We start from the raw sequence: 14,143 nt of genomic DNA on the forward strand, positions 1-14,143 counted from the left end.
CTAGAAGGGCAAATATCAGCATGCACCCGTCTTTCACGTACCAGTTACTTACCACGTGTAGCTGGCATTGCCGCGGCGGCACAACTTGAATGCAAATATCCAAATATGTATCGGCAGAATCAACAGTCTTTCAGTTTAGGAGCTACTGATCCCATTTAATTAATTGGCACTTCAGTGGTAAGACAAGGAGGATTTCATATTTACGGCAGTACACCAGTAGCCATTTCCCCCCTACAATCCTAAAGTACAACGTTTTCTTTTCTTGCAGAGAATGGCCGTGACACCCTCCAGGAAAGTTCAAGTTCGAAGCGGGAGTTTATAGAATCTTCTGGAAATAAAAAGAAATCATACATGCTCGCTGGGCTTGGGCCAGAACAAATTTAGCCCACATTCTGCTTGCCCACCGGCCCGGCTATGCACATGCCAGGAGGTCACGTGCGTTGTCTCGAAAAAAAAGGAGGTCACGTGCGATGCACATGCCAGTAAAACGCAACGCGTGCCGCATCGAAACGAATGGGGTTTTATCGCGAGACGAACGGACACGAACGAACGCGCCCCCTCCCTCCCTCTTCACCCTCCACCGACGATGGCCCAGCCGGCTGCCAAGGCGGCGCCGGCGACGCCTTTCTCGTCGCAGCCGCACGGCGGAGGCGTCCTCCTCCGGCGACCTTCGTCACCGCCGCCGCCCGCCGCGGCGCTGCGCCTCGGACCCCTCTTCTGGCCGTGGCAAAAGGTCCCGACACGCCAGCTCTCCTACACATGTCTCCTGCATATTATACCGTTCGGAATGCGGCGATTTCACATCAATTTTGCATGAATTTCATAGCGACGACCTCGAGTCGCGCAACCATCGGAGCACTTCCCCTGTTTTTGATAAACTTGCAGTCTTGCTTATCCAGAATTCCAGAGCCTTAAACTATAGTAGCACTAGCGCCGTGAACTGTGAAGCAGGCATGCAGGGCTTGGTGCAGTTTTTGACACAGCATCAGACTATCGACACAACATTGAATGGTTACACAGCACCCTCTCTTCCACACTGCGTTGCCGATTTCACGACATGACATGAGCTGTGCTGAACCTACAGTACAGTACAGCTCGCCATCAAAGAACATGGCGAGTAGATGAGACACGAGGACAACCGTCTGAACTCGCACACACCCACACTTGTTCACGAGGCAGGAACGCGATTAGATTAGCAGTAGCAGTAGCAGTACTTTAATCTGTGGTGTCCCAGGGGCTGCGGATCAAACGGAAAAAAGCCCCTGTTCGTTTGGTTCAGAGCTATTGTCGATATGCATTCTGATTCTGCCGTTCCTCTTTACCGAAGCCGTGCACGGCGACCCAAAAGTTCCACATCGCGTGAGAACGGGTTAGAGGCTTGACAGAAGGTTGCTGTTGCTGTGCTTATTTTAACTCTAGGTGGGTGAAAAGCTACTGACATAGCGTCTCTAGTAAAATTGGTTGATAGCACCTCTAAAGAAAAGGAGAAAAAGGGTTGGTTGATTCATCAGACCATCGTCAAAACAGGCAGAGGGTTAGTTGACCTGATTAGCTCTTATCCCTCTTCCACAAAGTCCTGATGGACTAGTGAAACATTGAACTCTTAACAAGTGCAGTGTCCAGAAATCTGTAAAGCCAACTCGCTAATTGTTCATCTTTGTATGCTCACATGACAGTCTGAACCATAACATGCAACGCAATCTTCAGAAAGAAAATGAGGACTGTACAATTAGTACGTTAGGTTATCAACTCTTGTTCACTGAATTCTGCTCAAGGTAACATTGCTGTTTCACAAATGTAGGTGAAAGTTGGGCCCCTTTCAGTTTCCCCCATGGGTTTTGGAACATGGGCTTGGGGCAACCAGCTGCTCTGGGGCTACCAGGAAAGCATGGATAGTGAACTGCAGGAGTGTTTCAATTTGGCTCTGAAGAATGGGATAAACCTTTTCGACACCGCCGACTCTTATGGAACTGGGAAGTTGAATGGCCAAAGCGAAAGGCTGCTCGGAAAATTTATCCGCGAGTGCCAAGGTTTGGATTGTTGGATAGCATAATTTGCTTAAAATGAATTCAGCAACCGTGAACCGATACTTGTTCTATCATTTGTATGGCTTAAAATTTATGACACTTTCTATGCCCTTGTATTGTCACAGGGCCAATAAAGTCTCCAGATGATGTGATTATCGCAACTAAGTTTGCCGCGTATCCTTGGCGACTAACGTCAGGCCAGTTTGTCAACGCCTGCAAGTACTCCTCCAATTTGTGTGCTTAATGTACATCAGCCATATTTCCTTTTGTTCAATCCATTCAATGGATTCGTGCAGAAACATATAGCTCAGACGGAGCATATCTGAGAAGTTGCATTAGCTTCTAATCACCTTGCGGAGTGCCTCTTTTGCAGGTCATCATTAGAAAGGTTACAGATCGATCGGCTCGGAATAGGGCAGCTGCATTGGTCTACTGCTAACTATGCACCTCTGCAGGAGCGCGCTCTCTGGGACAGTCTAGTTGAAATGTATGACAAGGTTGCCATTTTTTCAGACAAATCATATCATGCCATCGATATAAGTTTCTGAATTCCTTTCTACATATGTATGATTTGACTATCATTTCTTCAGACACATAACTGGCCAAAGTTTCTGAATTATGATTTGTGCAGTGCACACGCCATGCTATGTTTCCTATCATTCATTTGACTGGAAGTTTGTGGCGTTTTCAGGGTCTTGTCCGAGCCGTGGGTGTGAGCAATTATGGGCCGAAGCAGCTTGTGAAGATCCACAGCTACCTAGCATCCAGAGGTGTCCCCCTGAGCTCAGCTCAGGTTAGCTGCGAGAAAATGGCTGGCCGTGCATCTTCGGCCTATTGGGCCTAACTATACTTCTCATTCAGTGTAGTTATGCCTCAAACTTACTGTAAATGCAGGTGCAGTTCTCGCTGCTGAGCATGGGCGATGAGCAGATGGAGCTGAAAACCGTGTGCGATTCCCTGGGTGTTCGGCTAATCGCTTATAGCCCTCTTGGGTTGGGCATGCTCACCGGGAAATATGACGCCTCTAACCTTCCAAATGGGCCAAGGTAATGGCCGATGGGGGACGAGCGAATATGCGCCGTTTCCCTTTTCTGAATTTGCATTGCAGTTCATGAGTGTATGTTCTTCTCTTTCTCAACATATCCTGCAATGCAGATCTGTGTTGTTCCGGCAGATTCTTCCTGGGCTGGAATCCCTGCTGTCTTGCTTGAAGAGTATTGCCGACCGAAAGGGCAAAACCATGTCCCAGGTACGTGTTTTCCTAAGTGCAGAACGACTTTGGAGTGACCCAAATTGAGGGATCTGTCACAGCAAGTGGTCTTTTTTTTACATAGTAAGTGCAGAGTTCCTGAAATTTGGCTTTACCCTGCCAGAATATGTTAGGAAACCATGTGCATGCCGTAATTTGACATCTGGTTTTTTCTTTCAATCAAGGAGCTTTATTAAACACTAAGAAGGATTACAATCATACTGTAAAACATCAGTAAGAAAAGCAGGAATGAAGTCTATCATAAGGCATCTCCTTCTAGTGCTGCTAGCCTGTTTTGCACATCTCTGAGCTGCCTCATTGGCTTCCCTACGATACAGGCATAACTCAACACAGCTACCAAAAGCTCCTCCAAATTCTTGAATCTCTATGAAAATTGCAGCTTCTTTTTCTCGTTTGCTAACAATAGGGGAAAATATCTGGTACACCGAAGCTTGTGGTGCTACCGGTGCACCGAACTCACATTGTGCTTTTAAAATGTTCAAAAAAAATTGAAAAAAAATTAGCACACTCATACAACAGGTTGTCACAAAAATTCAAGTTATTCAAAATATAACTCAAAAAACAAAAATGAAAAATTCAACACTAAATAGTACATAACATAACTTGGGCTTTAGATTTGGCCCATTATCACACCGATGTCAAATTTGTCATTTTTATAGCTCAAAAAATATTTCATATTTTTGTACGAATTTTTGTGACATCATACATTGATGTTGCGTTAACGTGCTAGAATTTTTTTTCAGATTTTTTAAAACATTCTATGGCATCCGGTGCACCGGTAGCACCACAAGTGCGGGTGCACCGGATACATTCCCCTAACAATAGCTTTGCACCAGCTACGGTATGTCTGGGACGTGCGCATGCAGCTAGGAATGTGAGGCGGTTTAGGCTGCAGATGGGCACAGGCATTAGTCGGCAAGATCAAGCCCATCCCACTTAGGCCCTGTTGGCTTCGAATCACATGTAGATTAGCTTCACTCGCAGAATTTGCTTTACCACTCAAGTACGCTTGGACGTGCTTCTGGCAATTGCATTGAAAAGGGTCTGAATCTAGATTCAGCTTCACTGTCAAAGATGATTACAAATAATTGTTTGTTTCAATTTCTATTTTTTCCTACAAAAATCTGCTGCCTAAAGTTGAAACAAACAGGGCCTTAAAATGTTCCATGGGATCTCACGGTTAAGGCCAAAATTTAGTGGGTTCTTCTACGGGAAAACTTTGTTTTTTGCCACTCTAGTTTTTGCCTACTTTGCATATGCCACTCTAGAATTTGAGATATCACTTTTGCCACTCTTAGTTTTTGACAATACATCACAAATGCCATTCCGTGGCAAAAGCAATAACTTTTCATTTCACTTTTGCCACTCTTAGATTTTGACAATGTATCACAATTGCCACTCTAAAATTATTGCTTTGCCACAGAATGGCAATTGTGATGTATTGTCAAAAACTAAGAGTGACAAAAGTAAAATGTCAAATTGTAGAGTGGCATAAACAAAGTTGGCAAAAACTAGAGTGACAAAAACAAAGTTTTCCCCTCAGACCACCGGAGCCCATCTGTCCAACACGTATCAGCCACTTGACAGGCTCCCATGGCCTACTCGGTAGATGTTGTGTATCGCTCCATGCGAGCAACAAGCCTTAAGTCACTTGGTTGCCAGGTCGCTTCCCTAGCTGCTAAAAAATTCAAATATATTCTTGTTTTCGAATATTGGTTGGATTTTTTAATGTTTCATTTTCAAACTTTGTTCATAAATTCAAAACAATTGGGTTAAAAATGTGTTTCCAAATATTGTTTTGAAATTTCCACTGTATAAAATAATATACTATAAATTCAAAAACGTGTTCATGTTTTCAAGAATTGTTTGGAATTTCAAAAAACTTCCCTGTTTAGAAAAATCACAAATTCCAAAAAATTAGGCATTTTCCAAAAAATGTTCCCATTATAAAAAAGGTTCTGAGATTTCAAGAAAAAAAAGTTCATCGGTTAGAAAATAGATAGGCGCGACACAACCGACAAGGTTTTGCACTGCCAACAAGCGAGGCTTCCTTGAAGGAATCACCGTACTCAGATGGCCACATGGGGCATGTTTGGTTGCCGTAGGTCTACAGTAGCTGCATTGCATAGCCTTCTCAACTCAGTCTGGCTATGCAAATGCAGCCTCAAATGCTCCATCTGCAAGTTGTTTGGTTGCTTGCATGCCCTCTTGTCGGCATGGGCTGAACCACATTGCCCGGTGTTTGGTTGTCCTGCATGTAAGTGGACAAATCCAAGGCATGGTGTTTGGTTGTATGCAACGCCTGATGTGTGGTAACCTCTTTGGCTAGTTGGTGAGGTTACCAGCACACTTCGGCACAATCATGTACCACACATCATCAGCAGAGTAGAGCATAAACAGAGCATCAACTACTTAACAGCATAGTTCAGATAACATAGTACCACACATCATAACGATAGTTCAAACACTTCAACGCATAAACCATAAAGCAGACTCGATAGTACTTAGGAAGGAGGTGCCCCGGCCCTAGTCCCTGGCGGCGAAGGCTTCGTCGTGCTTCCCGCACTTGTTTACCACCTCAATGCCATCGTCATCGAAGATGATGACCTTGAGGCTGTCGGGAGTCAGGAGCTTGAACGTCACCATGTAGCCGATCTTGATCTGATGAACGGCGGCGTAGGTGGCCCAACCCTGATCCAGGGTCACCCTGCCGTTCATCAGCTTCACTGTCACCCTCCAGGAGCAGCCGGTGTTGTTCCTTGGCTTGAACTCCGTTGGCACCGCGACGAAGTGCTTGGGGAAGTCCAGAGGCAATGGGGATGCACTCAAGCTTTGGTGCAAGGATGACCTTGCAGAAGTGAGTTGGGCCACCCTCCTCATGGTAGTGGCCGTAGTTGCGGCGCTTGCTGCTGAGGGGCTCCTCCATGCGCTCGTCGTCACCAACCATTGGCGTCTTCGGTTCTTCCTTGGCGGTGGGCGGCAGCACCACCTCGGACATTGGATGAACCAGCTCCTTCCCCTTCTTGTCAACGGTCGGGAGCACCTCCGTGCCCATCTCATTGCTTTCCTCGATCTGCACATAATTCATGGACTCAGACACAGCACAGAGTTCATGGCTTATTGAAGAGCATGTAGTTAAAATGACATGACTGTCACTCTGCCTCCTCGCCATCGCGCCTATATTTACTCACCCTGACCACCACTACTTACCCACTCCCTCTCTTCTCTCACTATCAACCTTCCTCCTCTCCATCGCCATGAGCTCCAACTCCAACACCAACCCCTTCCCTTGGGGTATTGGCTGGAGGGCCTTCTTCCTCGGATGGTTGGCTAGTGACCACACCAAGTTCGAGAACACCATGAAGGTGTGCTCGAACTTCGGCTCCATGCCTGACATGCAGAAGGAATCTGATGCAGTGCTCATAAGGGCCATTGCACAAGACTTGAAGACGCTGATTCCTAACCTAGCGAAGGGCGCGATGGCAGTCGACATCATTCGCTAGGTCATGAATCAGGCCATCTCCGACGACGCTAAACAGAGGAAGAGGTGGTCCAAGTACAAGAACTATTGGGCTCCTAATGACCGTCGTGCCGCAGTGTACTGGGAGACGACAATCGTGCCGCCGGCGATCATCGGTGGGGAGCCTAATGAGGAGTAAGAACCGGTGCAGATGCCAGTGAGGGCGCCGGAGCCAGGCCGTCGTACCTGGCAGATCGACCTCGACTCCGCCGAGGACGAAGACGACCCGCCGCCCCGCACGGCGATGGACAAGAAGATGAAGGCCAGCCACTCGACCCGCCGCTCTGCACGCCTCAACGGCCGCCACGGTTAGCCCGTGTCTGTTGTGTACCCCAAATCCCCCAATCCCCCTTCTAATTCAACCGCATCTACCTCTATTCTGATCTTGCATGAACTAGAAAAAAGTCCATTTTACTCCCTTAAAGAAAATGGGTGGTTCGCATAACCCCCTGAACTTTTTTTTGGTTCAGTTAACCCCCTAATCTATCCCAAACCGTTCAAAAATCATCTCTAGCTGGTTTTTGAGCCCATTTGCTGACATGGACACAGTCAAGGCGGTATTTGACCGGTGGGGTGTGGGGCCCATTCGTCAATCGAATCCCCACTCTCCTCCTCGACGCCTAGAGAGCATAATCGACGCTTGGTTTATGCCGCCGGCGCTGTAGTTCTTAGCCCGCGTGGCCAACACCTCCCCCTCCCCTTCAATCCATGTCCTAGAGCTTCCCCTCGCTCTACTATACGCTCATGCCAAAGGACTTTATCCTAGTCACCCTAAATCACCGGCGACTATGTCTTCTTCCCCGCCTCTGGCATCGACTGTCGCCGCCTCGATCTCTTCCTCTAGTGAGCCCCGCTTCTCCTTCTCTGCTTCCTAAGCACCGTGGTGCTCCTTTGAAGCTGACCGTCCCATCAATTTGGAGCTGCGCGTCCCCGAGGAGCTCTCCCCGCATGGCCAAGCTCCAGCCCCCACTGCTGCTATGGGTGGCGCACTGCGCGAGTAGGCTACATAGATGAGGGAGGGAACGGAGAGGCTCCGGAGGAGCAGGGGCTCACCTAGGGGGTGCTGGCACAGGAAGGGGGACCAGAAGTGCTCTGCAGCGACGCCATGGACGCCGAAGGCGGCGACTGGGGCGCAGGCTTGCGGGGAAGGGGTCGCGGGCCTCATCGGGAACCTGTCCAGAAGGTGCGTGAGGTCGTCTCGCGTCAACGAAGGGGTCGTGGAGGTCGGGGGCGCGCTGGTGATGGCGGATTTTAGCGTGGTGGCTGGCGGCAATGGCGAGGAAGACGACGATGCCAGGCTCGATTGGGGTTGGCTTGGCACAATGGATTTGGCAGAGTTGAAGAGGGTAACGAGGCAGATGATCCCGACATTTTGGTGTGGCTCTATGCTTCCTCCGGCCACGTGCACGGCGATGGTGGCCGTCGACCGAAGCTCGGGCACTCTCGGGGTGGCTGCAGATGTGGGAGAGAAGGCAGAGGAGGGCCCCACTGGTCAACAACGCTTTGACCTCGTCCATGTCAGCAAAACCACCGGTGCAAACCCACCAATGACGATTTTTGAACGGTTTGGGATAGATTAGGGGGTTAAGTGAACCAAAATAAAGTTCAGGGGGTTATGTGAACCACTCATTTTCTTCAAGGGAGTAAAATGGACTTTTTTCCATGAACTAGTATGAACTCGTCTGAACTAGTATGAACTGCCATGCTTATCTACCTCTATTCTCCATTCCCCTCTCCGCCATGGATTGAATCTACCGCCGGATCGAACGCGAAAAAGTAGTGCATGACGAACAGAAAAGTGCTTACCGCCATTGCCGCGGGCCAGGTGATGATCCGCTCGCCGGTGATGGAATCCGGTGGTCTTCTTGCTCTCTTCCGATCCGCCGCCGCCGGGGGAGTGGGGGAGAGTGAGGAGGGGGAGCGGTGAGGGGTGGTGAAGCTAATAACTACCGGCGCTTCGGGAAGCGGCGCAGCTTCTCGAGTGTGACCGCGCGCGTGCAGCCGCCGCCGCCCACGGGCACTGCTCGGGCCTGGCTCCAGATAAACTGTCGATTCGAGCGTTCCCAGGGAGCCAGGCCCAGGAGTGCTTTAAACATCGTGCCATACAAGCCCAACAATGTATGCAGCCAATCAAACATGCTGTTTTCTTTTCGTGCGGACCTGATTGGGCCTCACGCAGGCAACCAAACACGCCCCAATTGAAGTCACGACCACCCGCGACGCCCCAATTGAAGTCACGACCACCCGCGACGTTTTGCAGTGACAGTGTCTTTGCCCATGTTTTGTGGGATTGTACTTGCCCGCCAAGCCCACCTACGTATTGGGTGGGCTCCCCACTATTGGCCATGTGTCAGGATCATGTGGATTGAGGTGTGATTTCCACGGGCAGTCCCACGTGTAGCTTGAGAGATGGTCATGCTCTTGCGGTCTTGCCACGCGTAAATTTTATTTTTGAAAAGAATGTATCCTCCATCCTCTGCATTGATTGATGCACATGCCGCATTTTTTCCATTTAAATATGCCAAGTAAAAGTCAAAACATCGACATTGAACAAATTGGCGAACATACCCATTATCTCCAAAATTCCACCGCAAACCCGATGACATGTGACTGAATACGACAAGTACACTACCGCTAGCTAGAGTTTTCAAGAAGAGATCTTCCCACGTTCGTCAATATATATGTCATACATATACAAATATGAAGAAAAAAATTGACACTGATAAACAAAGCATGACACTTCACTGAACGCAGGTGGCTATAAACTGGTGCGTTTGCAAAGGCGCAATTCCGATTCCCGGCGTGAAGACAGTGAGGCACGTGGAGGACAACTTGGGCGCGCTCGGCTGGAGGCTGAGCCCTGATGAGATCTCAGAGCTGGAAGCCGCGGCGATGGAGTGCCCCAAGAAGATGGTTCAGAACATATTTCAGACCGCATGAGCAAACTGGAAACTGCAGTAACGCCAATATTAAACACGACAGCAACCTGAGACAAAGAGCAGAGAGATACCCTACGTTTTGTGCAGAAAAGAGACATGTTGCTTCCTCTTCTCTGCCTAGTTCAGAGTTCAGTTCAGAACTTAAGAGTTCAGAGACATGCCATTGTGAATTCTGACTAGATATCTAGAGCTTTAGCTGATTGCTGAAACAGTATTCTGGTGTTGGTATGGACAGCAACTAGCCACAGTAAATGCAGAATCGAAGCGTGCGAGCGAAAAGAAAAATCGGGATGGCAGTTGACAAATCATCACTGACAGGAAATTACGCCAATTTATTCCGATAATACATGCATGATGCATCTTACAGTACGCTCTTCAAAGACTAATCAGGCGCGCTGCTTAACACACTGGCATGTCCAGATGGCGCTTAACCGTACTTACTTAGCTAGTAATGGTAGGAGTATATAATACATTACATGCCATGAGGCATCAGGGCTTGGTGGTTCACGCAAAGCCTCTCGGGTCGTCAGACGGGCTTGCCGTACTTGGCGGCGGCGGCGGGGGTGTCCTGCTGCTGCATGAGCGCGAGGGCGCGCTCGAACTGCGCCCAGCGCTGCTCCAAGGTGCCGTTGTAGCCGACGGACATGCGGATGAGGCCGGGGGAGATGCCGGCGCGGGCGCGGTCCTCCGGGTCCATCTCGCTGCTGGTGCTGTTGCCGGAGCAGGACATCAGGGTGTCGTAGAAGCCGAGGCTGACGGCCATGAGGCCGAACTGGGTGGTGTTCTGCAGGTGGTACATGAGGCGGTTGGCGCGCTCCTCGGTGCCCATGTCGAGGCACAGCATGCCGCCGGCGCCGTAGCCCGGGTTGCCCATGGCGCGCAGCCTGGCGTGGTGCGGGTGGTCGGGCAGGCCCGGGTAGGTGACGCGCAGGCCCTGGCGCCGCATCCGGGCCGCGAACTCGGCGGCGCGCCGCGAGTGCTCCTGCATCCGCAGCGGCAGGTGCGGGAGGCGCGCCGCCAGCTCGGACGCCACCTTGGCGTTCATCGTCGGGCCCAGCAGCATCAGCGCGCCGTCCTGCAGGTCCATCATGGAGTTCACCAGGCTCGCCGGCCCGCAGATCGCACCTGCAATCGTCAACACTTGTTAGTCACTACTACTTGCTGCAAGATTTCACATAGGTTGATCAATTAGATGCATGCAAGTTTGCGAGAGATCAGTTGTTTGTTTGGTTCGGTGTATCGCGCTAGGCACCAAAAGCGTAGCCACAAGAAACCGTCGGCGCCGTAGAGCGATGCCATGGCAGGACTACTACGGACCAAAGAAAATGAATGCGTGGGGTGTGCACCGTTCACGGGCTGGCAATTATTACTGGCAAGAGGAACAGCTCGCTCGCTCGCGCAATGATCGACCAGATGGCGCGAAAACGCGCAAGGAGCCAAAGGAGGACGACCCCGTAGGGTAGCGTCGTCCATGGACCGTGGAGGGCTAGCAGGCAGCCGAGGCTCCATCATTCGCGTCCGGCCGCGAGACGATCGACGGTGGTGGTGGTGGCATGCGAGGGAGCGTACGCGTGCACGGCCAAAACGGGTTAGGTGGGACACCACACGCACTAGCTAGAGATAAGTAGCTGCTGCTGGCTACAGACGAGTACTCGTAGTACGTATACGTGTGTGGGTGAGCATCGCTGACTCATCGCTTCGTCCTTTTGGGCCTTGTCTGCACACGGGGGTGGCGAGTGGCGACCACCTTGCGTGGGGTGCAACAGTGAGAGGCGTCCGTGTCGAGAGCCTCTTTGCATATATGCATGGTCCCGTAAAGTGATGTCCGGCCACCGGCAGTGAATTACCCGCTACTGAATTCTGCTTCTAGAGTTAGGCATAAGTAATACTAGTACTAGTGTTATATGACGAACTATGTAAACTATGATTAAGATTGGTCATATCATAATGGTTTAGCGCGGGGTACCATTTTCTCCTAATTACTCATCGCTGTTCCATAATTTTTTACCATTTTCTCCTAATAATTACTACTCATAGCCATCCCATCGTTATTCCAGACCGTTTTTTAAACATGGATATACTTTTCTTTTCTTTTTTTCTAGTAGTTGAACCTATACAGCCCCGGGATGTCCTTTTCCATTCGTCCCGTGTCTCAGGGCATTGCATGTGAGCTAGCACTGCTGCTTTGAGCGTAGCTTTCCCCACCATGCATGGTAGCACGTACAATATGTCTGGGTGTGTCAAGTGATGCTACTGCCGAAGTTTTTTCCTAACTTGCAGAACGAATGAGACGTCCGGATTACGATTGTTTCACGCCAGTTAAATAAGATGACGGTTGACTAAAAACGTGGGGTAGTTGCAATCCAAAATAAAAAAAACTAGGTACGTATGGACTTTGTCGAACTGACTTTTAAGTTGGGGAGATAGGCTTGCATGCGTGGGACTTTTAACCAGCATACGTGGGTCGTTCTACGCAACAGCTGTTGCCGTTCCTTGTCTTTGCATGCGTGCATGGAACATGCATGCAACATAACTTGGGAGTACTTCTTGGATGTGTGCGTCCTTACCGGCGATGATGTCGGCGCCGCCGCTGATGAACTTGGACACGCTGTGGACGACGATGTCGGCGCCGAGCCGCGCGGGCGAGACGACGACGGGGGTGAAGGTGTTGTCCACCACCAGCTTGGCCCCGGCCTCGTGCGCCACCCGCGCCAGCATCGGGATGTCGGCCACGGCCAGCGTCGGGTTCGACATCGTCTCCACGTACACCACCCGCGTCTCCCCCGGCCTTATGGCCGCGCGCACGGCCGCCTCGTCGTCCGCGTCCACGAACGTCGCCTGCACGCCGGAGGTGCGCGGCAGGAACCGGGACAGCAGCGCGTGGGTGCCGCCGTACAGGCAGCGCGACGCCACCACGTGCCCGCCGGCGCCCACCAGCTGCATCAGCACGCAGGAGATGGCCGACATGCCGGACGCCGTGCAGTAGGCGGCCTCGGTCCCCTCCAGCGCGGCCATCTGCCGCCCCAGCGCCAGCACCGTCGGGTTGAAGTGGCGGCTGTAGATGTACAGGTCGCCGCGCTCCGGGCCCAGCTCCCCCGTGAAGAGCCGGCGCATGGTGTCCGGCTCCATCACGGTGAACGTGGCCGAGGCCTCGATGGACATGTTCACGCCGCCGTGCTCCCCGAACTCATGCCGCGCCGCGGCCAGTGCCGCCGCCGGGTCCGACTCCCGGCGGCGCGCCTTGGGCGCCTTCTCCTCCGTGCTGCCGTTGTCGTCGCCGAAGCCGTCGTTCTGCGGCGGCGGGCGCTTGAGGAGGGTGAGGGGCTCGGCGGCGGCGAGGACGTGGGCCATTGGGATCGTAGGACGGATGACTGGATGTTTTCTTTTTGCAGAGAAGAGAGCGCGAGCGGGATCGATCAAGAGCTGTGTGGGGAAGCTAGCAGGGGACGGTGCCAATTTATAGCCGATGATCAGGAATTCAGGATCTGGCAGGTAGTCCGGAGTTGGGAGAGCTGCGAGCCGTGAACGTGGACATACGTACGGGCACAGGATTGGAAGGAGCAACGTGCCGGGGCAAAAGAAAAAGAAAAAGATCGTACCGTTCTTTGTAAATTGTAACGTCAATAATAATGCACGGCAAGTGTAATGTTGATGTATATAGACGTATTTTAGAGTATAGATTCGTTTTGTATGTAGTTCACATTAAGATCTCTAAAACAGGCTTTATATTTAAGAGCAGAGGGAGTAAATTTTATGGGACAGTTCGTAAGCTAATTTGCCCTTTAACCGGCTGGCCAGGGTGAATGTGTACGTACAAACAAAGCAGGTTCAATGCACTTATGTTCGGCGGTGAAAAGAGACGGCGTCCATGTTCAATGAACCGAAACGCAGGCCTCCTATACGAAGGCGACCATTACTAGCAGCAGTCAAAATTGGCCGCCATGCATGCTAATTCTGGTACGTACTCCACAAAGATAGACGATTCGTGCAGATTTCGAATGAATCTGGCCATGAATCTTCCCAAATCTGGCAGGAAAAGTGAGCATCCGAAGGCAAACCGTATCAGGATGCTGCGTCTATCCGCATCTGGGCTCGCCATTTTTTTAGATGGATGCGTTCCATCACGATCACGGAGTCACGAGTGTTTGACTGATCCTAGCTGGCCCATCGACCAGAAGGCAAACTCGTGTTCAACTTCTCCTTCCAGACCAAACGTATTGGCGTGCGTGTAATCGCGTAACTGTGCAAGTTCTTTTCCTTCTTGTTCTGAACGACGAACTCGATCACAGCCACAGGGTTTCTGATAGGAAATTCTAACGAGCGAACTTTGAATTTCAGTACTACAATGCCAGCCAATCCCGTGCGGAAGTTCTACTTGTGTGCAAAC

The 14,143-nt window shown here is 50.8% G+C and overlaps 2 protein-coding genes across 2 annotated transcripts; one reads left to right on the plus strand and one right to left on the minus strand.

The window, feature by feature from the left end:
• Positions 1–504: 504 nt before the first annotated feature.
• LOC125509958 (pyridoxal reductase, chloroplastic) lies at positions 505–9,970 on the plus strand. Its single transcript, XM_048675035.1, has 8 exons — positions 505–733; positions 1,802–2,030; positions 2,153–2,246; positions 2,401–2,524; positions 2,719–2,820; positions 2,922–3,073; positions 3,183–3,276; positions 9,572–9,970. Exons 1-8 carry the CDS (start codon positions 587–589, stop codon positions 9,755–9,757), a joined length of 1,128 nt encoding a protein of 375 aa, XP_048530992.1. The 5' UTR covers positions 505–586; the 3' UTR covers positions 9,758–9,970.
• Positions 9,971–10,068: 98 nt separating this feature from the next.
• Positions 10,069–13,297, minus strand: LOC125509954 (methionine gamma-lyase). The gene is made up of 2 exons (XM_048675031.1): positions 12,324–13,297; positions 10,069–10,881 (listed from the first exon to the last, which is right to left on the minus strand). Exons 1-2 carry the CDS (start codon positions 13,105–13,107, stop codon positions 10,283–10,285), a joined length of 1,383 nt encoding a protein of 460 aa, XP_048530988.1. The 5' UTR covers positions 13,108–13,297; the 3' UTR covers positions 10,069–10,282.
• Between the last annotated feature and the right edge of the window lie 846 nt (positions 13,298–14,143).

The sequence above is a fragment of the Triticum urartu genome, chromosome 1, assembly GCF_003073215.2.
Source record: "Triticum urartu cultivar G1812 chromosome 1, Tu2.1, whole genome shotgun sequence".
Lineage (NCBI taxonomy): Eukaryota > Viridiplantae > Streptophyta > Magnoliopsida > Poales > Poaceae > Triticum > Triticum urartu.

Coding starts and splice junctions, on each gene's coding strand:
- LOC125509958 (XM_048675035.1), top strand. CDS start 587: ATGGCCCAGCCGGCTGCCAAGGCGGCGCCGGCGACGCCTTTCTCGTCG. Junction 734..1,801: donor TCTTCTGGCCGTGGCAAAAG/GTCCCGACACGC, acceptor TCACAAATGTAG/GTGAAAGTTGGGCCCCTTTC. Junction 2,031..2,152: donor ATTTATCCGCGAGTGCCAAG/GTTTGGATTGTT, acceptor GTATTGTCACAG/GGCCAATAAAGTCTCCAGAT.
- LOC125509954 (XM_048675031.1), bottom strand. CDS start 13,107: ATGGCCCACGTCCTCGCCGCCGCCGAGCCCCTCACCCTCCTCAAGCGC. Junction 10,882..12,323: donor CGGCGCCGACATCATCGCCG/GTAAGGACGCAC, acceptor TGACGATTGCAG/GTGCGATCTGCGGGCCGGCG.